At 35.9% G+C, this 23,270-nt stretch overlaps 1 protein-coding gene across 2 annotated transcripts in view; it reads right to left on the bottom strand.

Annotated features, from left to right (window-relative positions):
- The window catches only part of LOC137401221 (mitogen-activated protein kinase kinase kinase 21-like), a 35,514-nt gene that overhangs the window by 3,893 nt on the left and 8,351 nt on the right, over nucleotides 1-23,270 (bottom strand). For both annotated transcript variants that reach the window (XM_068087621.1, XM_068087622.1), the window contains 10 exons: nucleotides 17,207-17,322; nucleotides 14,550-14,799; nucleotides 9,269-9,449; nucleotides 8,430-8,578; nucleotides 6,049-6,224; nucleotides 5,607-5,754; nucleotides 4,746-4,858; nucleotides 3,056-3,191; nucleotides 924-1,118; nucleotides 315-488 (listed from right to left, as the gene is read on the bottom strand). In XM_068087621.1, coding sequence (XP_067943722.1) covers nucleotides 315-488; nucleotides 924-1,118; nucleotides 3,056-3,191; nucleotides 4,746-4,858; nucleotides 5,607-5,754; nucleotides 6,049-6,224; nucleotides 8,430-8,578; nucleotides 9,269-9,449; nucleotides 14,550-14,799; nucleotides 17,207-17,322 — 1,638 coding nt within the window. The remainder of the gene's footprint in view (nucleotides 1-314; nucleotides 489-923; nucleotides 1,119-3,055; nucleotides 3,192-4,745; nucleotides 4,859-5,606; nucleotides 5,755-6,048; nucleotides 6,225-8,429; nucleotides 8,579-9,268; nucleotides 9,450-14,549; nucleotides 14,800-17,206; nucleotides 17,323-23,270) is intronic.

Here is a 23,270-nt window from a genome sequence, read left to right as displayed (position 1 = left end):
CACCTATATCAACCAGCATATAAACCTAATGAAATTGGGGTGTTGCCTGTAAACTAGGCCTTTCATGATGCCCTTACAGTGCATGAGTCATTCGAATGAATACATAAAAATATAGAAAAGGAAGACCGAGTAAATACCGAAATAGTTTTGAGAAATGGAACTTAGGCAATATTGATGTAAAGTAGGATATCCTGCAGACTTAAGAACACAACCCATGCGCTAGCCACAACATCGCCAGCAAAAAATAACCTATAGAAGAAGCTGGTATGACACGTTAATGCAAGGTCATTGCTGTGTCAGTGAGTAGCCAGTACCTTCCGGAGCAAGTGGCAGAGGAAGGAGCTTGTCATCTGGTGATAGAATAGACGAACCATCCTGAGGAGAGGTGAGACTTTCTGTATCAACACTGTAAGCGTTACTGGTGACATCCACTAGCGTGTCTGATGTAAAATGCTGATCCGACAACTCAAAGTTGACATCCTCTACTTCTAAATAGGATTCAAACTAAAATTGCTAGCTCTAGCGACTGAGAATTAGCACAACAAAGAGAGCCAAATTTGAAAATAAAAATGTTAGTACAACACTGATAACATATTCCGAGAATGTTAGCAAAGCCTACGCAGAGCTACGCTGGAGCAATAGCTTAACATAAGCTTTCTAGTTTGGATGGCCTGTCAGAGTGTAAATTTAAGAGCGAAAACCAGTATAGAAGTTAGTTATACAGCCGACTAGCTAGTAGCTGGGCATGGAGAGAGTCCTTGACATATGACTGGCCAATAATTCGAAAATTGTTTACTGAAGAAAGATTGGGCTGACAAAGAGCACAAAATGTTAAGTTTCCAAGAGCCGCCAAAGAAGCAATACGTAACCTGATATTCATTTTATTAATAGCCGTTTTAATGTTTATTTCTTTGGGAAATTACCTCCATCGGGTACCAAAGTACTGGTGGATGAGCTGGTCTTCACCGAGTCTCTATCGATACTAGTCGTACTTTTGGACCATCCATTGGATGCAGTCAGCATATATGCAGGACTACGAGACTTTTGCTTGGCACTGCTAGGGCCCCACGTACCCATCTTACCAGTGCATTCCGGGCTCTGTGGATCACCTGTTCCAACTGCAACGGTCATAAATACATCATGCATAAGTTATTTTGTAATGGAACAGTCCCAGTGCCATCTAATCTTTTCGAATATAAGATTGAGTGATAAAAGTAATAAGAGGCAATTACTAACTTGAATACGAAACCATTTTATTACAAAAAGATTTGCTAAGCGCTTGTTTGAGAGACCACTTTAGGTACTCTATAATCAGAATACTGTAATTTCCAAACTGTAACCTGCACTGTACTATAATCTGCACCTCTATTGGACGGTACCATATTACCATATAACACTACTGTAGAATACTACCCTATAATACTAATGTAGAATATTCCCAAACCGATATAATACTAATGTAGAATACTACCCTATTACACTACTGTAGAATATTACCATATAACACTACTGTAGAAAATTACCATATAATACTACTGTAGAATATTACCATATAACACTACTGTAGAATATTACCATATAATACTACTGTAGAATACTACCCTATAATACTACTGTAGAACACTACGGTATGCGACAACTATTAATAGACACTACCGTATAACATTACTGTAGAACACTACCCTATAACACTGCTGTAGAGCACTAATGACAAGAAGCGAAGAGAGCTGAGGGTGTGTTACCTGAGACAAAGAAGCAGCCAATATTTCACCAAGTATTAATATTGTATGACACGATTAAATGCTTGTTAATTATAAAAATACAAAACACCCAGAATGACTACAAATGTTGACTGAGTCAACCACTTATATTCTAGCTAGTTAAGTTAGAATAAAAGACAAAAGTGCCAACAAAAAATTACTAACAAAAGATGAATTAATCTCCAGATTATTAGGTGTAACTCATTCGCACACGACTAATTTTCAGGTGATTAGCCCCAAATAAAGCTAATTTTTCAGAAATTTGCCATAATTAAAATTACTACTACAAGAAACAGATGAAATAATTTACTCATTAAAGTTGCACAAGAAACAGCCAAGTCTCCTCTTTCAAAAGATATTACATATAGACAACTCATATCCCTTTCATGTAGATCTGTGTCTCAAAGAAGGTAGTTTCAGAAAATTTCCGATTTTGAAAAAATTGTTATTTACTGAAACAAAGTTAGACTTGCACCAAAAAATTGCAAAATAGACAAAGTTTGACTAAAATTACTTATTTATTACATACATGGACAATACACAGTTATGAATATTATTTATACATATACAGTTAGTCATGAACATGAAACTTTAATTTCGAACTTTTTCCTCGCGAGTATCATCCTTCAAACCAAAACATAGCTAATCTACATGCTAACATAACTTAAATAAACTGTCATAAACATGTTTCAAATAATAAAAATATGTTCAATAACTGTGTTCTTAACTTTTTAGACATCATAGACAGCTCTAAGAATCAATATGACCCTATCGAAAGTGAATGATAACTTTAGGCTGACTACGGCTGACTGCCTAAAAAGTGCATTTTTATTTGAGCATAACGATTTAAATGGGCAAAATTAAAAATTGATGAAAACTTTATAATAAAAATAATGTTTTAATTTGATTTATGCAGTCTTTCATTGTCTTACCACTTCTGAATCTGCATACTTAATTTGAGGTGAAAAAATTGATCGCAAACGATAAAATTTAAAGTCGCGTTGATTTCCGGTTTAGTCAGACGTCGATATGGGTCTAGTATTTTAGTTATAACTTTTGCCAGAAATATCAATGAGGCATATTTGTAGATTTTTCTGAATGGCCGGAAATTTTTTTTCTTAACTAATCAAAAATTGGCTTTTATAATTTAAAAATAGTGATACGAGGAGTAGGTAAAGTTCTCATACAAATGCCATTCATACGAATTGAGGAAGGAGTTATCTACAGTATGATTATCTCAATACCTTTTCTCGTTGTATGACCCAGACTCCAACCATGCTACTACTTGTACTCACATGCAATAGCGCGTAGCCTGCGGGTGCCACTCATGTGTGGTGAGGCGGGTGGAGTCTCCGGACTGGAAGGAACTTTCTGTTTAGATTTGTCTGAACTGCTGCTAACATATGAACCTGGCAGCTGCTCCTGTGTAACCTGCAAGTATTCATTGCACGGAATTTCAAATGTTTTTGCTAAAGTTAGCAGAAACTAAACAATATCTGATGGCAATCAACTAAAAATACCATGTATGATACCTTTATTATAACATATCTAACTCTACCTTTATTATAACATATCTAACTCTACCTTTATTATAACATATCTAACTCTACCTTTATTATAACATATCTAACTCTACCTTTATTATAACATATCTAACTCTACCTTTATTATAACATATCTAACTTTACCTTTATTATAACATATCTAACTCTACCTTGATTATAACATATCTAACTTTACCTTTATTATAACATATCTAACTTTACCTTTATTATAACATATCTAACTCTACCTTTATTATAACATATCTAATTCTACCTTGATTATAACATATCTAACTCTACCTTGATTATAACATATCTAACTCTACCTTTATTATAACATATCTAACTCTACCTTGATTATAACATATCTAACTCTACCTTTATTATAACACATCTAACTCTACCTTTATTATAACATATCTAACTCTACCTTTATTATAACATATCTAACTCTACCTTTATTATAACATATCTAACTCTACCTTTATTATAACATATCTAACTCTACCTTTATTATAACATATCTAACTTTACCTTTATTATAACATATCTAACTCTACCTTGATTATAACATATCTAACTCTACATTTATTATAACATATCTAACTCTACCTTGATTATAACATATCTAACTCTACCTTGATTATAACATATCTAACTCTACCTTTATTATAACGTATCTAACTCTACCTTGATTATAACATATCTAACTCTACCTTTATTATAACATATCTAACTCTACCTTTATTATAACATATCTAACTTTACCTTTATTATAACATATCTAACTTTACCTTTATTATAACATATCTAACTCTACCTTTATTATAACATATCTAATTCTACCTTGATTATAACATATCTAACTCTACCTTGATTATAACATATCTAACTCTACCTTTATTATAACATATCTAACTCTACCTTGATTATAACATATCTAACTCTACCTTGATTATAACATATCTAACTCTACCTTGATAATAACATATCTAACTCTACCTTTATTATAACATATCTAACTCTACCTTTATTATAACATATCTAACTCTACATTTATTATAACATATCTAACTCTACCTTTATTATAACATATCTAACTCTACCTTTATTATAACATATCTAACTTTACATTTATTATAACATATCTAACTCTACCTTGATTATAACATGTCTAACTCTACCTTGATTATAACATATCTAACTCTACCTTTATTATAACATATCTAACTCTACCTTTATTATAACATATCTAACTCTACCTTGATTATAACATATCTAACTTTATCTTTATTATAACATATCTAACTCTACCTTGATAATAACATATCTAACTCTACCTTGATTATAACATATCTAATTTTACCTTTCTTATAATGTATCCATCTACCCACTATGTCTACCTATTCTATTTTTAAGAACAAAGGAAAATGTTTTTTACTGTGATATGATGCCGAAAGTCAGATGGATTGCTAATGGCATTGCTTGTCTTTATCAGTTTTATTTTCTTCTTGTCTAATTTTCCTTTTCTCTTCGCAGGCTCAGGCTTTGTTCCTGCGCAACAAATGAAGATCTTCAATGGCGTTTCACCAAGTTACCTCTCCACATGCATGTTAGACAGACTATTCGAATTAAAAATTGAAGACGAATTAATAAAAATATTTGCTCATCTTGCTTACTAACTCTCCTTTAATCTCATTTACTTGTCGCAGACTTGCGTGCTTTAATATTGACAACTGGTATAATCACAACAGAGGAATTGCTTTTCCTTTTAAAATTGACAATTTTGATCATGCGGAGGCTACATGACATGTGTTTACAGTTTTGTCTATTACTTAATGTTGTCAAGGGAATTTGTTTATTTGGCAAAACCAGGTGAGAATGAATCAAAAAATTGGAAAAAGCAGTTCTGACAAAAAATTCAAGAATGACTTCACTAGGCTTAAGTGAAAATTCAAGAATGACTTTACTAACCTTACTGGCTAGAAAGTTTGGTTTTAATTCATAAAAAGAAAAACACACGATTAGAATCATAGAACGTTTTCAACATTTCAAATTCATCAAAACAGTCACAACTCCAAAAGTTCTGCTGTTCAGCTTACCAGATACCTGTCTACTCTACTCGGTGCTGTTCCTAACCAAGTTCAAAGCAATTTTTGGTGGCTTCGTTGTTTTTGTCAAAGTAAATTGTTTACAATATTATTAGCTAAGAGAGATGACTAAAGAGCAGGGAGGAAGTGGAGATATTATACAGTAAAACATTAGATATACCCTAGCAGCAGACAGTATGAGGTGTATTCACCTTCCTGCTGTAAGAGATAATGTAACTCCCATGCCAAGAGCTCATGCTCTCTTGCTTTAACTGCTGCCTCACGCCTTTTGAGAGCGTCTTCGTGTTTCTTTTGCTCCTCAGCTAGCTTGCACATTTCCTCTTCCCGCGACCGAATTTCCTGAAGAGCAAATTGCAATACATTTTCCTTGCATTTTTACTAGAGCACAATAAAAGACCATCTAATGTCAAAGACCACTGTCTGTTACAATAATAATAATCACAACAAAGTAATAGAGATACAAACAGGAAATCCCAAAATTGATATCGCCATTACTGTTAAACCATTTCTGTTAATGACATGTGAAAAATTGCAGCAAAGGACTTAAACTAGTACAGCCCCACTGTTATCAACCAAGAACAGTTTGCAATTGAAACCAAGGAAATTGATCTCAAGGATGTAGTTATCATTCACCTGCTCTTTCTCTTTCAGTTCAATAAACATCTCCTCAATCTCTAGACGCCAATCATTTTGCAAAGTGACAAACTCCTCCTGTTGAGTACCCATGAACGATGAGTCGCGGATGTCCTCAAGGGCTTGTACAATTTCTGAAAATTGTGGCCTCTCCTTTGGGTCCTCTGACCAGCACGCTGCAACAAGGTCATGGGTAAGGTAAGACAACACCTATTCAAACCATCTGTTAACAAATTTGTAGTCAATTTCTAATGGGAATCGCATTTTCAACAGATAAATTATATGTAGATGGATGCCAGGCCCTTCAGCGGGTTCAATAAATAAAATCTTTACCAGCCTCACAAAGGACCAACCAAATGAGAATATGGATTTGCTAAACTATTATATTTCGTCTGTTTGTGGCTTTATAAATGACATTTTAAGAAAACTTACGATAAAAAGAAAGCAATGCAAACAGTCCACATGAAACTACCAAACACAAACAAGCAATTTTCAATATCTGAATAGGCAATGCCGCTGACAGAGTAGACTTTGATAAGACCAGATAGCTACGCTACTGAATGTACACGCAACATAAATTAATGTCACCATACTAGACATCATCAACGTAGATTTAAATTATACAGAAAACACACAGATGAGCTACGGCATGATTAAAGTACGTGTGACACGAAAATGGTAAAAACTTGATGCAGTAATAACTTCTTTATACTTGAATTTAGGTTAAACCAATTATGGATTTGCCTCCCTTTGTCTGCCCGTGCTACAATGGGAGGTAGGCGTATATTGCGACAGATTTAACAGTGTTTATATTGCTAATGCAGTTAAATATGAGAGATTTTGCGTATGTTTATTTTAATAAGCTTGATAAAAGCAATAGCGATAGGCTATAACATTGCTAATATTGATAGACAACGGCGTGACTGCGGTAGATAGTGATAGGCTATAATATTGCTAGTATTGATAGACAACGGCGTGACGACGATAGATAGCGATGCGTGTCCACAGAGCAATAGCTAATACAACAATGCATCCATAATTGTATCAGTGATAAGGTTGGTTACCGTAATGAGTATTACGTTATCTTAACGAATGTTTTTCAACTTTCGACAATGAAAAATGATGCGGCAATGATGCAATGCAATAAAAATCATTTTTTTAGTTATTTGAGCAGATAGTCAGTTGGCTATGTAACCAAAAAGACGAGACTTCGCATCACTACTCATATGCAAGCGAACTTAATGATTACAGACTGTTTCACGAAAAATCCACTTTTGATAATGTTAACTTGTCTGCTTGCAAGGTTTTATGTGAAATGCGAGGACTTTGCTGCAGTTACACCTCCTTGAAGAGGCAGTGGTATACCATGCACAGCTAGCTATAACACATATAGCTATATTAGACAGAAGTATACCATGTACAGCTATAAAACATTGCTATATTAGATACAGGTATACCAGCCATGGCTACACAAAGTAAAAGCATAATGGATACAACAAAAATAGTTATAATAAAGATATAACAAGGTCATGTCTAACAAGTACAAGAGTATAACAAATATGTGTGTAACAGGTGAGTGTATAACATGTACAGTTTTAGTGATTGTCAAACACAACACGTGTCATCACAAAATCAGTGATTTTGTGATTCCTTAGACACTGGCCAACTTTTAAACTAGCAGGAGACCACTATAGGAGGTATTGGTATAACAGCTAGACTAAGACTAAGGTATAACAAGTACACAAAGGTATACTTGACACAGGTATAACAGGTGCAGGTAGAATTCCAGAGTCCAGTTCACTTTAAATAAAGTTATTGTCAGTAAAATTGATTGGGCAGGAAGTAGATAAAGCGTGAGTAAGAAGGCTATGGTGATCTTAAACAAACTAGAAGCCAACACTGATATGTAGGGAGCAAATGTAGTAGCGAATGAAAATGAGCTAGATAGCTTTTCAACATGACCTCAAGCTATATATGTTCCAAGAATGCATCACTTTAATATCCCTTGAAGCGTCTGACCTGTCAGCGATTGCACCTCAGACTACATTAGCATCAATGCAACAGTATTGACTCTGATTATTGTGGAATTTGTGTAATAGAAGACAATTTCAATGTGAAAATGGTGACTTGATGTGCAGGAAAGAATTGCATTGGATACATATAGCCAGTGCATGGCAAACTTGTCTTACTGCATGCCTCAGTATGATTTCAAGCCAATAAGCTAATATGACAGGTCAAGGACACATATACCAATGATGAAAGAACAAAACATTGACAGGATAACAGCAACTGAGGCAACAGCCTCAGGGTAGCTATAAATAACCAGGGCTGAGTTGATAACAAGGGCAGGTACTAACATTCCACACATTCCATTGACTCACATTGCATTAAGTTGGTGAAAACGGTGGGACACGTGCTCGGAATGGGCAGCGTCAGTTGATTCTTAGCAACTCCATAGGCGACAGCGAGTGTGTCAATTCCTCTGTATGGCAGCTCTCCTGTCAGCAACTCCCACAGCACCACACCATAGCTACAGCATCAGCGGTGCAGCAAATCAAGCTAAATGTTAACTAAGCCAATATGTTTACCAAACTCCACCGATACCTGACAAAACTACATCAGTGCAGAGAAAGTACACTTCAGTCTTGATAGAGAATTTTAACTAAGAAATGTTTCCTAGAACTGAGGTTTGTCAATTCGTGTGAGAAGATGGTTTGAAAATCTCATCCCTATTAATGTTGCGCAGAGAGATCTCAGGAAGACACAATGGTAATTTGACTTAAACTTTGTTAGTCCATCGTAATCAATGAAACCATTCAAAACCTTTGAAATCGAAAGATGATATTTTATAGGATTTATATTTTAGTTTTGTGAAGTTACTTACATTGCTGTAGGTGTATTATTATTTTTGTTACTTTTAGTTTATGAAAAGATAAGTCACAACATGCTCTCAAACTTTAGAAAAAAATGTAGTTCATCAGTAGCTGTTCACTAAAAGGTTTACCTTGATTGTCACGGTATGTTCCTCAATGTAATGAGCATGTATCTTCCCATTTCATGGGTGGGTCTGGGCCAATTTGCCATGCCTCTGAGAGGTTCATGCGACAATGTTATTTACATTACAAGGGGCTCATCTGCCTTCAACGCAGCTGATATGACGAAATACCCTTCAGATAAAAAAATCGGCGCACTGACAATTTGGCATAAAAAAGCGACCTACCTCCAAACATCACTGCCCTTTGAAAATTTAGAAATGCGGATGACTTCGGGTGCCATCCAAGCGTATGTCCCTCCCCCTGACATCATTGTAGATTGGTCGATTTTTCGTGCCATGCCGAGGTCTGTGATGAGCAAGGTTTTATTGAGGAGATCCCTTTCCCCGATGGGCTCCTTGATCAGTACTGTAAAAGCGTATACAACTATGCAAGAAGCTAGTCATAAGGTTCAGATGCTGACCAAACTTCCATATACATAAAGCCAGGATACAAGCTTATACGATCAGCTTACAGTAAAAGGAGCATTAAAACTTTCAGCTAACAATTCTATTCTCAGGCGACCATATCTGAAAGGATAGGATGCTACTTATCCCTGTCATCACCTGCCTTATAAACCGAGAACAGATCATTACATGGCCACACTAGATATAGACCGTCTAACATCAACTACTTGCTGTACTGTGTAAATTACATGTTTATTGGGCAGACAACTACTTTAACCAAAAGTAATAATCCAGACACATGGACAGTAACACATGTGAATGCACAGTCTTGCTGTTGTAATATGTTGCTGATTAAGTCTATAAGAGTTTAATAGTGTACGTTATGTTGCTGACTATCTACTTGACTAGCTAAACAATTTAATGAGCTATCACCACACCATTTCTTGTTGTCCCGTGTGTTTTAGCAAAGCATTACCCATGCCTTATACCTCACCCCTATTATTTCTATTTACCTCACAAAAATTATTTTTTCAGTGTAGAATTCTCCTTTGTTAGCAAATTAATGATACAAACAATACTAATAGATGTATATATATATACAATAAAACCTCTACTTACAAAAGACTCTATATACGAATATTCCAAGTTATAAAACATATTTTTGCAGAAATATCGCTTAAACTTATGAAAGATATTTCGAGATACGAAAGACCGAAATGCCTTTCATATTTTGGCCTGTTTGTCTTGTTTGTTTGAATGGTAAACAAAAAATAAAAACAGAAAGCATTATGAGCGCTCTTAAGCCATAAAATAATGGCTCATATATTAAAAAAACCTAATTTTTATTTCGCGAAAATTTCCAATTTGAAGAAAGAAATTTCAATTTTAACTGTATACCTTTTGAATTAGTTTTTTATTTTCGTACATTACGTTATGTCTGAGCTATCAACTGTTAGTCGACTCCATCCACTGTTATATAATTTGAAGTTAACACGTACATAGTAAGACAACTTTAGTTTCTAGCAATTCAATAGCGAAGTGTTTTCAGTTTGAGTTGATGCAAATAAATCTTTCTACTCGCGCTCTTAAAACATCTATTCTGAACAAAACATTACAAAAATGTCAATACGACATCCACCTCCTCTGACCACTGTCTTCCCACTCCCTGTCTTCCCACTCCCCGTCTTCCCACTCTCTGTCTTCCCACTCTCTGTCTTCCCACTCCCTGCAATCTTCACTTAGCGTCGTCTCAATAGCCAATGCCAAAGGTAAACAAACAACAATCCTGTTTGTAGTTTATATTCGTTGTTTTTTGTTCCTTCCAAATATTTTTTTCTATTCCCAATGTGGTAATAGAATTCTGACATGTTACAGCTTTTAACCATCGCATTTATAATTTATACAAATACATCCGAATTTTGTGGCGACGGAGAATCGAGACATTAGGTAAAATGTATAATATAATATATAGTGTAACCTCTACTTATGAAATTAATTCCTTCCGTAAACCGTTTCTTAAATACAAAATTTCATAAGCAGAAACCGACTTGACCATATAAATGCCCTAATTTATCCAAGCCACGAAAATACAAACATAACATTTGTATAAATTATACACACATAGATAAAATTTTTTAAGTAGAAACGCATTTTAGCGTATAATTGCTATGATCCAAGTAACTAAAGGTAAGAAGCACTTTTATATGTTGATTAATTCATCATGATAGTGAGGAAACATGCAGTTGAACTTCGTATGGTACATCCTTTGACTCGCATGATGATCAATCAAATTTTAATAAGGCTCATATGTAAGGATACAGTAAGATAATTTATCTGCTATTCACCTTGGCAAAACAATGATTTGTTGAGTAAGAACTGCAACCACGAGCTGCATAGGACAAGGCGCAACTTATTATCTGGCAATAAGATGGTTAACCCATTTGCAGCAGACCCATTGCAACACGGAGAGGTCAAATTGGAGAGGTCAAATCGCCTAACAGGCAGTTCAACTGATGCGTGTTAGAATTTGAAATCTTGCTATTCTTGCTGTTGAAGGATGGTCAGCTTCTCCCATTACAATAGCTGTACTAGGATACTACAGTGCACCCCCGAGATACGATGTTAATTCGTTCCAGGGTTGGCATCGTATGGTGAAAAATTCGTATATCGGGGTATATAGACCATTGTAATTAAACAATGCAAACACTCCCTGGTGAAAATCGTCAAATTTTTTTTCATAAAAATGTGTACATATTGACAATTAGCAACAAAATAGTATGTTAACTTTAGTAATTATAGTTACCTACAGTAACTGTATTGTATTTAGTGTATTTTAATGGTTATGATCTGCAATAAAACGCAAAATTATAATGTGTGTACCAAATGCATAACGTACGGTAAGGAGTTCTTGCCTTCAAAAGGTACGCATAACATAAACTTTGAATTCACTTCAAGTAAGTTTAGCTTGCTAAACCTACACTTGAAACTAAGTTTTAGTATGTATCAACTTTTTATCACGAAATTTTATCCTTCAGCAATTCATATCTTCACTTTCACTATAAACTTTAGCCTATCTGTTTGAAACCTTTTTCAACCTAAATCAATAAGGCCGAGCGATGCAGTTATAGAAAGCGGCCCCTCGCACACTTGACCATTTAATGGCTACCGAAAAGAAAAATAAAATTTTATTTTCTATACAGGACGTACATACCTTTGGAGTAACGTGGCTTTAGCTGGTACATGTAGCGAGTAAAGCAGAGATGAGGCAAAAGCGTATCAATGCTAATTATGGTGCTGTGCACTTGAAAATAAATTTAAAACGTAATGAATTGGAATTTTTTAGTAGGCTAAAAGAAGTTGTCCATTCCTGTCCAATTCTACCTTTTCTACGAAAAAAATTGATGGTGCAATGCAGAAAATTTCTAGCTAGCGCTTGTAAAAGGATCCAGAGAATGTGGTACAGTAGTTTGTCTTGTATGAAATGTGCAAAAGAATCAATGTAACTATACATACAAAGTTTGTACGTATTTATACCCTAGGGGGGACAGGGCTTTAGCAAGTTTCAGAAAGTAATGTGGATGCTTCAACTATCCTGAGTAGCTAGTTATATGAGTTACATACATACATACGATGAATTGTATTCACGTAGAAGATAACAAGCCCATATGCAAAGACATGGTTAAACAAGAGAATAAAACATAAAACCAAAAGGAAACAAATAAAATGACTAAAATATGAAAAACATGCCACACAAGAGATAAATAATATATATTATACATGCATTGTTTTAATGTACCAGTCCACATCAGTAAATTAAACACTTAAAATATTTCTGCGAATGTGGGGTTTTCCGTATCTTCTACATCCTTGCCTTTACTAAATGGTTGCTCCTTTTGAATGCTGATCGCGTGCATGACCTAGCTCATTCAAATCTTCTGTCGGAAGCTCTTTCTTGTGCTTGCTTTAATGGAGTTCTTGTTTTAATAATAATTGCATAATAATTGCAAATGCTGATTGGTTGCGATCATATTCCTTGACAATGTTAATAATACGGGTCCCTTCTTATTTACGACATCCAACTTCGTTGACATAGAAATCAATTTTTCTTCGTTTTGTAACGTTTGGATCGGTCTCAGATTCCATAGATAACGAATTAAATGTAGATACTTGTAGTTATATACGTATGCTGACTTGAAAGTTTATAGCAAAAGCTATAATAACGCTACAAATGAATATTTGCTCTCGCTTGTGCATTTTACACGAAATTTTCCATGCGGATATGAGAGAAGTCGATCATCGTGTCTCTTCTAAACGTTCTAAGAATGTTTTCGGCAAACTATATTTCGGTGTCTTTTTTATTTCGACGTGTGTTATGAGCACACCGACGGCCAAATTTTAACTCGGGCGAAACTTTTCTCAAATTCGTATGGTGAAATAAAATTCGTATAGCGAGGTGAAGATATCACGATGTTTGACTTCGTAAGGTGAAAAAATCGTATATCAGGGTAATCGTATCTCGAGGGTGCACTGTACTAGCTATTGACACACTGGCAAACAAGACTAGGATGGAATGAGATCCAGCATGCTAAATTCTGTTTACACGAGGACTTTAGATATTACTGGCAGAGATAGAAAGGCGGTAGCATGGAGTGGAAGGAATTATATACAACATCAAAGAAGAAGATAACAATAGATGTTAAAAATGACTCAAGCAAACTGTACAACTAATTACAATGTCACAACCTTAATAGCATATAGCTTAAAGGTTGACTCGCAACAAAAATCACATTACAGTTATTTGGTATCAAAAGATTCACCATGTCTTACTCTGCCGTGTTGTAGGTGCAAAATATGTGGAAATGTGATTACAAGCTCTTAAAAGCTCAAAAACGAACAGTTAATCGCCGCCATCACGAAACTGCCGTAATTGACGCTTGCCGCCAGGCAAGCGTCAATCTTCTCTGAAAGACTTTGTGGGCTTGTATGTTGCAGAGTATATTACTATATCCATTGAAACAGACAAACAATGAGACTAAACCAAGTGCAAGTGAAAAGTGAAATCACTGCTGACTGATAAATAGATGCGTGTAGAGAGACAAATATAGAGATAGACAGACGGATAAATAGACCGATAGAAAGACTGATAAACTGACAGATCTACAGCGGTATCTCACTTGATACACCCACTCACAGGACACTTGCCAATGTTACGAAATAATTGTTTGTGTGAATATGTAATTGTATCAAGAAGATTTCCTCATTCAATTCATCATAACTTTTATATTTTGGAAACAAAAGGTTGCCAGAACCAGGTTTCAATGTTTTCAATGTTTGTTTCATAAAGAACGGTGACAAAGTGCAGCGAAACTGATACTAAATGACTAGCTAGATCATTCAGCGCTGATGGCGGTTTGAACAAATTTGTACCCTCAAAGTCTTGCATCCCTGTATATTTGCGCGAGCAATTGTTGTAAGATGTTCCTCAGTTAGTTCTGTTTAAGTCAATAAAATGTCATGCCTTGGAAAGAACACACAGTCATCTAAGAATGACAAAGAGACTCACTGTTGCCTGACTTGAGGTCCCTGTGGAAGATAACAACCTCCTCATGCAGATAGTGCATGCCTTTTGCTATCTGGATCGCCCAGTCAACGAGGGCATCAGGTGGAATGCTAGTTTTGTATTTCTGCAAGGCACCAGCCATAGAGCCACCTGCCGCATACTCCTGCACCAGACACAGTTTTGGTGGTGTAAGGCAACATCCTATCAGTTTTACGATGTTTCGGTGATTTGTCACGGCGTAATGTTTGCCTTCCTGTAAAACCAAACACAATCCCTACAACTAGGGCAGCAGAAGCTTCTTCTGTTTGACACATTTGGAATATTGGGTATGCTGCTTTATTCATATTTATTAATATTACATATAATGTTTTATTTATATTTATTACATATGTTTTATTTATATTTATTAATATTACATATACTGTTTTATTTATATTTATTAATATTACATAAGATATACTGGTTTCTAACAGGAGCAGAGATGCAAAATCATTCGGGTTTTTTCGTTAATCCCTTTGCTGCTAGCGACATCTGACAGCACCACTAACAACAAATTCCTCGTTGTGATAGATATATCAAACGCATTTATGTAAAACCTTGTACATAAGTATGCGTAGAGAATCTGTAGAGATACAACAAACCCGATAAAATTGATGAAAACTTTTTATGGAATCCTCTCAGGGAAGTTTTAAGCAGTTGAGGCTGTATTGCATTAGTCTGTGCACAACGGTGATCAAAAGCCATAATAAAAGAAACTTCATCCCTAAACTTCAAACAAAATAGCATAATGATAACATAATAACTCTATCTTTTTACCAGCCTGTGTAGGAACTATTTGAAGTAGATTTTAAATATTTTATTAAAAGGTAAGAGCTACAATCTTGAGCGTTAAAATTTAGTAGTGTCACAGAGTAGTAGTAGGGTCACAGAGTAGTAGTGTCACAGAGTAGTAGTGTCACAGAATAGTAGTAGTATTAGTAGTGTCACAGAGTAGTAGTAGTGTCACAGAGTAGTAGTAGTGTCACAGAGTAGTAGTAGTAGTGTCACAGAGTAGTAGTAGTGTCACAGAGTAGTAGTGTCACAGAGTAGTAGTAGTAGTGTCACAGAGTAGTAGTAGTGTCACAGAGTAGTGGTGTCACAGAGTGCTCTTATCAAATATTTTATGACCACTAATCTGCTGCTCCAGACATGAATACATATATAAGTCTACCATCTATATATGTCTCTAAGTCAGCTGCTAGTCAGGTTCTATAGTAGCTGTTTATTTGAAATACAGTAGAACACTGCAATGTGTCAACTCAATCCTCATCTACCATCATCCACCACCACTACTATCACTATAAGGAGTACTACCATCATCCATCCCACTACTATTACTACAAGGAGTACTACCATCATCCACCACTACTACTACCACTACAAGGAGTGCTACCAGCATCCACCACCACTACTATCACTACAAGGAATACTACCATCATCCACCACCACCACTATCACTACAAGGAGTACTACCCTCATCCACCACCACTACTATCACCTTAAGGAGTACTCCCATCATCCATCCCACTACTATCACTATAAGGAGTACTACTAACATTCATCTACTATCAGGAGTACTACAACTCTTCCATTATTGTCAGGGGTAAGTTATTGGAACCTGAGTATAATATGCATATCTACTACACTTTCTCCGGTCAGTATGTAGGATGCCCTGGTACATGACAAAACATTCATAAAAAACGTGTCTTAATCAATACTAGCACTCAGCGAAGCTAGACTGTTTCTGCACATCCCATGACTACTGGATAGGTCCTCGGTCTCTTATACTATCTGCATATGGCTGATCATGCATGGGGCCATGAGGGCGAATTATAGCAACAGTCCTGCCTGTTTGTAGAGGCCACAAAAATAATGGAATATAACGGTATAAAATTATTTTAGGATAAATTTATATTATATTATTGTATAAGCTTAAACACAGACCCTAGCGGGAGCCCAGACAAGCACCCGACCAAGAAATTTGAGTTACTCTGTTCGCAGTGTTACTGTTCGCAGTTACTCTGCCTCTCAGCTCATAGGGATTCTAATGTTATTGACCTGCTTGAAAGGTTAGGAATTATTTCACGAGGAGATTACTCTTGTTTAAAGTAAAGTTGTCTGCCTCTGTAACCCTGCAATCACGCTTTTTGAACAGCCATACATCACAGAAACACGTTCCGATACCTACTCTCATCGACAATAATATGCGCTAAAATGACCATTTTAGCGTCACAGAAATAAGTATACCCTGTCTTTGATGAAGGACCATGACTCAATTTGGCTTTCAAACACCCTCAAATAATTGTTCTGATATAAAACATATTAAATAAGATTACAATATATCTAAAAATGTGATGTAATAGACTAATGCTAACGTGACTGAAAATAAATAAAAAAGATCATAATCAAGTAAACCTTACCTCAGCTTTCTAGATTCCTCTGTGATCAATCGCTATGACTGATAAAACCAGCTAAATTGTGAGCCATAAGCCAGCGGACAAATATGGAGAAGGGCAACGATTATAAAAACCTCAGCAAGTAAAAACCCAAACCTAGGGCCTGATTGACTAGCTTAGTGTTGGGATTAAAAGGGTAATCTATTGCAACTGGTAACCCCTTACCCTTGTAACACTCTCAATCGCAGCTTGATTATCAGGGGTGTCAGCTCGGACCATCTTGACAGCAACCTCCTCTTCTTTCCAATATGCTCGAAATACCTTGCCGAACCCTCCCACACCTGTAGCAATTATATTCTAATGAAGTCCATTAGCAGCGTGACAAAGTAATGTGATCAGCTGAGCAGAGTTTCTATGTATTGATATCTCAACGGCTAAATCAAGTTATGATACTAATTACTTAGATCATGCTGTCCGTGTAAAGTACATTCCTCAATTAATCGAATCACACAAACACCGTAAAACGTTTAATTGATAAAACGTTTAATTTAACGCCCCTTTATTTGTACGCCACTATAAGAAAAGGGTTCAAAAATACAGCAACACCCTTTAATTGAACGCCACCTCTATTTGGCGGCCACTTTGACATTCTTTGATATTTATGAACCCATAATACAGAGTGATTAGTAGAAAAGTGTCCACAAACTCGTACTAATAATGACTTGGTTACATCAATAGCAATTGATTATTTCGATTCATCACTAATGATTAATTTTTTCCTTGTTGCTGTAAAGGTTGCCATGGTTTTAGTGATGGTGTACATGAGAATATTGATCGTCACAATCATCAGAACTACACTCTGATTCGAAGTCATCAAGGTCGAAATCGATCTATTGTTTTTAGATTCGTCCATAAAGCCTGGTTCCCATATACGTCGCAAAGCACCGGCGACAGCACGGCAGGCTATTAGCGGTGAAATGGGAACCTACGCGCCGGGTATCGCCGAGGACTGGCGGCGGCAATGCAATAGTTTAGCGCTGTTCAAATTTCGCAAAAGGCCGCAGGCAAAACCTTCCCGAAATGCACTGTACAAGTGAAGGTCACCATTATAGACACGGCATGGCGAGCGAAAGTTTTATTTGATTACGCGATTATGTTTAGTGATGCAGCTTTATATGTGAACAGATGCCGCCGAGCCTAGCGTCGCAAGCGTTTTGCTGTGCAAGTTACCGCCGGAGTCTTGCAATCGATATGGAAACCAGGCTTAATGTGGTTTACAATCTGACATGAAAATTTTGAAGTGTTTTGATGAACGAGGAGCATTATACTTTTCGATGCAATGAAGGTAACCTTAGTGCAGCTATAAAAACAATCACCTGAGAAAAACAAACTGCTGCAGATTCACAGTAATGACTCTGAATGATAGATTAGGGCTAAGCAATTAGCTCGTGGGTGGAAACATGTTTAAACCATAACTGTCACATACAACTTTTATTGTATTTACTAGATAAATCAGATTCCGATTTTGTACTCAAAATAAAGATTATCCCACTAACTTTCAGAGTAATGAAGGCTTTTTTACAGCGTTTTAATATCGGTCTCAAAAACAACATGATCGGCACAACAAGCTCCACTCATAAATGCGTGATGTAACCTAGCTTTTTAGGAACAGAAGTTACGTAGGGATGTTTAGACCGATTTAGAATAATAGAGATGGGTGTTTTAAAATCCATTAATATCTAAATTCAGCCTTAAAAATAATGTATTTTCTGAAAGGTAGATAAACTATTTAACATTGCATATTTAAAAAAGCGCGATAACAATGCTAGCTTGTGATAAAACTGCGCTTTTTGAGCTTATTTTTTTTGGCGTTCAGCCTATTTAAACATCATGTAACAAGCTACGAGCAATTTTAAATAGTTTACATCCCTTTCATAAAAGACAGATTATTTTACAGCTGGATTTGGATAATAATGGGTTTTAAGACACCCATCTCTATTATTCTAAATCGGAATAAAAATTCCTAACTTCCGTTCCTGAAAAAGCTAGGTTTCGTCACATATTTATGGGCGGAGCTTGTAATGCCGATTGTGTCGTTATCGAAACGCTTTAAAAAAGCCTAAATGACTTTGAAGGTTAGTGGACCAATCTTTATTTTGAGTACAAAATCGGAATCAGCGTGGCTGATTTACCTAGGAAATACGATAAAAGTTGTACGTGACAGTTATGGTTTAAGGTATGACAATCTGTTCTCAGTTAACAAACTTGAGATAAATATGATCATCTATATCTGTATTTCTCAGTGTTTGTCGTTTTGCTGTCGTTCAATTAATAACGAGAAATGAAGACTGCCTGCAACACTTCCATGGAAGAATACTTATTCTTGAAGGTCTTGGTGGACCGTGTTCAGGCGAAACAACCGGTTAACATCGCGCTGCCAAACGGTCTTTTATGTACAACAGTACAATCAACAAATTTCTTGTCATTTTAGCACCAGTTGTTTGTTTCTGGTTAAGGTATACATGCATATTCGGCCACCATTTGAGAACCAACTATGATCACGACCAGCCATTAGATGATTGGGTGATTGGGCCATCACAAAAATTGGGTGTTATGATTTACTAAATACGTGTCTGAGTATAGGAAATGCTACAACCAATCACAAACTATTATCAGAGTAAAGATCTTTTGATTGCAGTATATATAGAACATTTCAACAGTATATTCGCAGAGGCTCTGATAATATTTTGTAGAAATAGTGAGATTTTTTCCCTCAAACAACTAACTTCGCTAGCATATCGCTAGAAATAATTTACTTTTTAGAAGCCTACAAATCTAAAAATGTTTTGAAATCGTTTTATGATTAGAAATTATCCAAAGACATGCAAGTAAATGTAGCCCTTTATCTTCCTTGGCAACGATTAAACTCTATTCTAGAAAATTACTGAGACTCCGTGCTTGCTGTCAGTATTGGCTGATAATTTTTATAAATGAAGTTCGACAGCTGTTTATTTATTAGCCTGTTACCCTAAAAATAACACACAATTATTTTTATAGATCATCAAATGGCAAGCCAAAACCGTAGTACTTCTACAAGCCATGGCCAGATATGCTGTGTGCGTGTGACAGCTACAAGAGATGCTTCAAATGGCTTAAATTCTGGTGATTCTATAGAGTAAGACTCAGCTTAACCCTTTGAACCCTGGCTGTTCTTGTCAATGCGTGTCCAATGGGCAATTTGTCCAGTGATCCAAAGTTTGTAAACTTTTATTAAATATATCTAAACGTGGCAACCCACAGTAAATGTCATCAAACAGAAAAAAACAGTACTTCACCTTTATTCGGGCTAAAACTATAAAATATCGTATGATTTTAAAAACTTGTACAAATATTTACAGTAGTATCATATCTATTGAGCACGTGTTCATCGTAATTTCATGACTCAAAATATACTGGAAATTATAGTTAGTATCGTGAAATTCTTTATTTGCATCACAATCATTTATGACCTACCAAAGAATGAGTCTGACACACCCTACGCAATGCCGGAATACCTCTTGTTAGGGTTCAAAGGGTTAAAACCATGATGTTTGATTGTCAAGCCGGTTGTTTCGCCTGTGCATTTCCCAATAATACCTTTACTACGAATGAGACTGTTTACTTCTACAACTTGATAGAGTCCTTTTGGACCCTGATAGTAATGGACAGTATAGTATGAGCTTGGTATTATGCAAGGTATGACCTGTTTATACGAGAAAATACAGCTCTATATATTTGTGAATGATAGCTTACATATGATAGGATAATGATGATCTAGCAGTTTGTGGGTGTAATATATAAACTTCTGATATTACTGGAGATAGCATGCCGCTTATTGCTGCTGCTATTTAACAAAAATGATTATTATATTTCATACTGCCGATTAAAACTCTTTATAGAAAAATACACTTGTTGACACTTGACAAGTTGACACTGGAAGCTCTAAAGGAAAAGCTAGCAGCCAGGAGTAAAAAAAGATGTGCTAAAAAGTGGAAATTGCTGAAAAATATCTACAAAATAATGTTGGGATTTTTATATCTGAGACTACAGTGGAAATTCCAGGACGCCTGGGTCTTATCAGAGCCGTACTGCTTCACAGAGTCCCGTGCCAAAACCGTAAACAAAAACGCTTGTTTCCAAACGAACGCGGTCGACATACTGATCTCTAATGGAATATTCTTACCTCGCGCTCAACCCCTCACTTTTTTGCATTTGTCCTTAACATTTTACAAAAAAATTATTGGTAGTTTCTTGTAGGCAATTTTGTTTTCTTTCAAATGATGTATAATACAACAATCAATTTCAGAGCGACTGCCAATGGGAGTAATTTTTGTTGGTTAATGTTGCGGCCTCTCCATTATAACTTATATAAAAAATAGTGGGCGGGGCCTGTTTGTTTGGAACCGAATGAGCTCTATTATACGGTTTCGTTAGTTGCGAGACTCTGTGAATCTATACAGCTCTGTATCGTCAGAGTCATATAGCTCCACAAAGTCTCGCAGCCAACACCGGAAACAAAAATGCTCGTTTCCAACTAAACCCGATTGACATACTGATCTCTAATGGAATATTCATACTTCGCTCTCGACACCTCTCTTTTTTACAAAAAAAAGTCATTAGTAGCTTTTTGTAGAGAATTTTGTTCTCTTGCAAATGGTGTATGATACAAAAATCAAATTTAAAGCAACTACTAATGGGAGCAAATTTTTTTGGTTAATGTTGCAGCCTCTCTATTATAACTTATATAAAAAAATAGTGGGCGTGGCCTGCTTGTTTGGAAACGAGCGAGCTGCCATAAACGCTTCCGTTGATAGCGGGACTCTGTGAAGCTATACAGCTCTGGGTCATATAATGCAAGTCTTTACTGTAAGAGATCAAGTGGTTTAAAAGCTTCAGTAGAATATCAATACGACCAAGTGATAACTATAGAATCATTTCTGGTGCAACCGGTAAGAAGATAACGTCAGCTAGATATTCATAGTCTTGATAGTCCAAGACAGCCTAATTCCTTATTCAGGGTAGTTCTACAGCGTAAGATTTGTATCTATTAAAGAGCATGATTTGGGGGTCAATGAAGCCCTGGTACACCTCAAGGATGAACTTGCACAAAATTTCAGTAAATTTTATTAGAAAGTGCCAATACTTTTCTATCATTTACAATTGTTTATGATGTTTTAAGTGATTTGATTGCCAGAACGCTTTGAGATGAAAATTGGTGAAACTAGATCGCGACTAAAACGCTCAGATGAAAAATACGGGCGGAATGACATCAATAGTTGGTATCCCTTCGAAAGTTAATATTGGCAATTACGTTCAAGTTGCAGCGTTACGCGTCTCTATTCTGTCGGTCTCTTTGCAACTTTACACATCATAATCGCACTCTCGCTTGATCCGAGCGTTTTAACAGCGATCAAGTTTTGTCGATTTTAATCTTGGAACATCCCGGAAGTCAGACCACCTCAAAAATCCAAAACAATCACAAATGGTAGAAAAATAGCAATACTTTCTAATAAAATCAACTTAAATTTTGTGTAAGGTTAACTTTAATAGAATACTAGATGAGAACTAACGGTAAGACGACTTTTTATTAAGGTCGTCATCATAGATCAACCACCACGGTGAAATCATAGATCAACCACTAAGGTGACATCATAGATCAACCACCACGGTGAAATCATAGATCAACCACCGAGGTGAAATCATAGATCAACCACCAAGGTGAAATCATAGATCAACCACCAAAGTGAAATACGTTTTCCAAACAGATCATTGGTGTGCTATTTGACTTCAAAAATGGTGAACTACACTTCTATAAGATTTGTAAACATGTAAGAACATAACGACAACATAACATTTAAATGTAGTTAGTAATTTAAACAGACCACTACAAAGCAAGGCCAAAAGAGTTTGTGGTGGTGTATCAGTGGTGGTGCAGCAAACAGCGCGACCGACTGTCCAACACTAGTACTAGAAACTAGCTAACAATCTGCGTCGGCTTCAAATGATCTGATGTAGGCAGATGGCCGAGAGAAGACATGTTTGACTATTAACTGTAACACATTTTTCATTTACCGAAAACAATGAACTGTTACGTTAGGAAGCGCTGGTTTATATACGGTGTTGCAGCTCATGTTGCGATTTTCTTTGATGAATTTCTCTCTGCAATTTGACCGCAAAAATTACAAATTTTCAAAACACCTAATATAGTTACACGTTAACATGAACAACAAACTGCTAGCAGCACCGACTA

The sequence above is a fragment of the Watersipora subatra genome, chromosome 7 (genome assembly GCF_963576615.1).
Source record: "Watersipora subatra chromosome 7, tzWatSuba1.1, whole genome shotgun sequence".
Classification (NCBI taxonomy): Eukaryota; Metazoa; Bryozoa; class Gymnolaemata; order Cheilostomatida; family Watersiporidae; genus Watersipora; species Watersipora subatra.
Note: the sequence above shows the minus strand (reverse complement) of the source record. Positions and strands in the feature narration are given on the sequence as shown.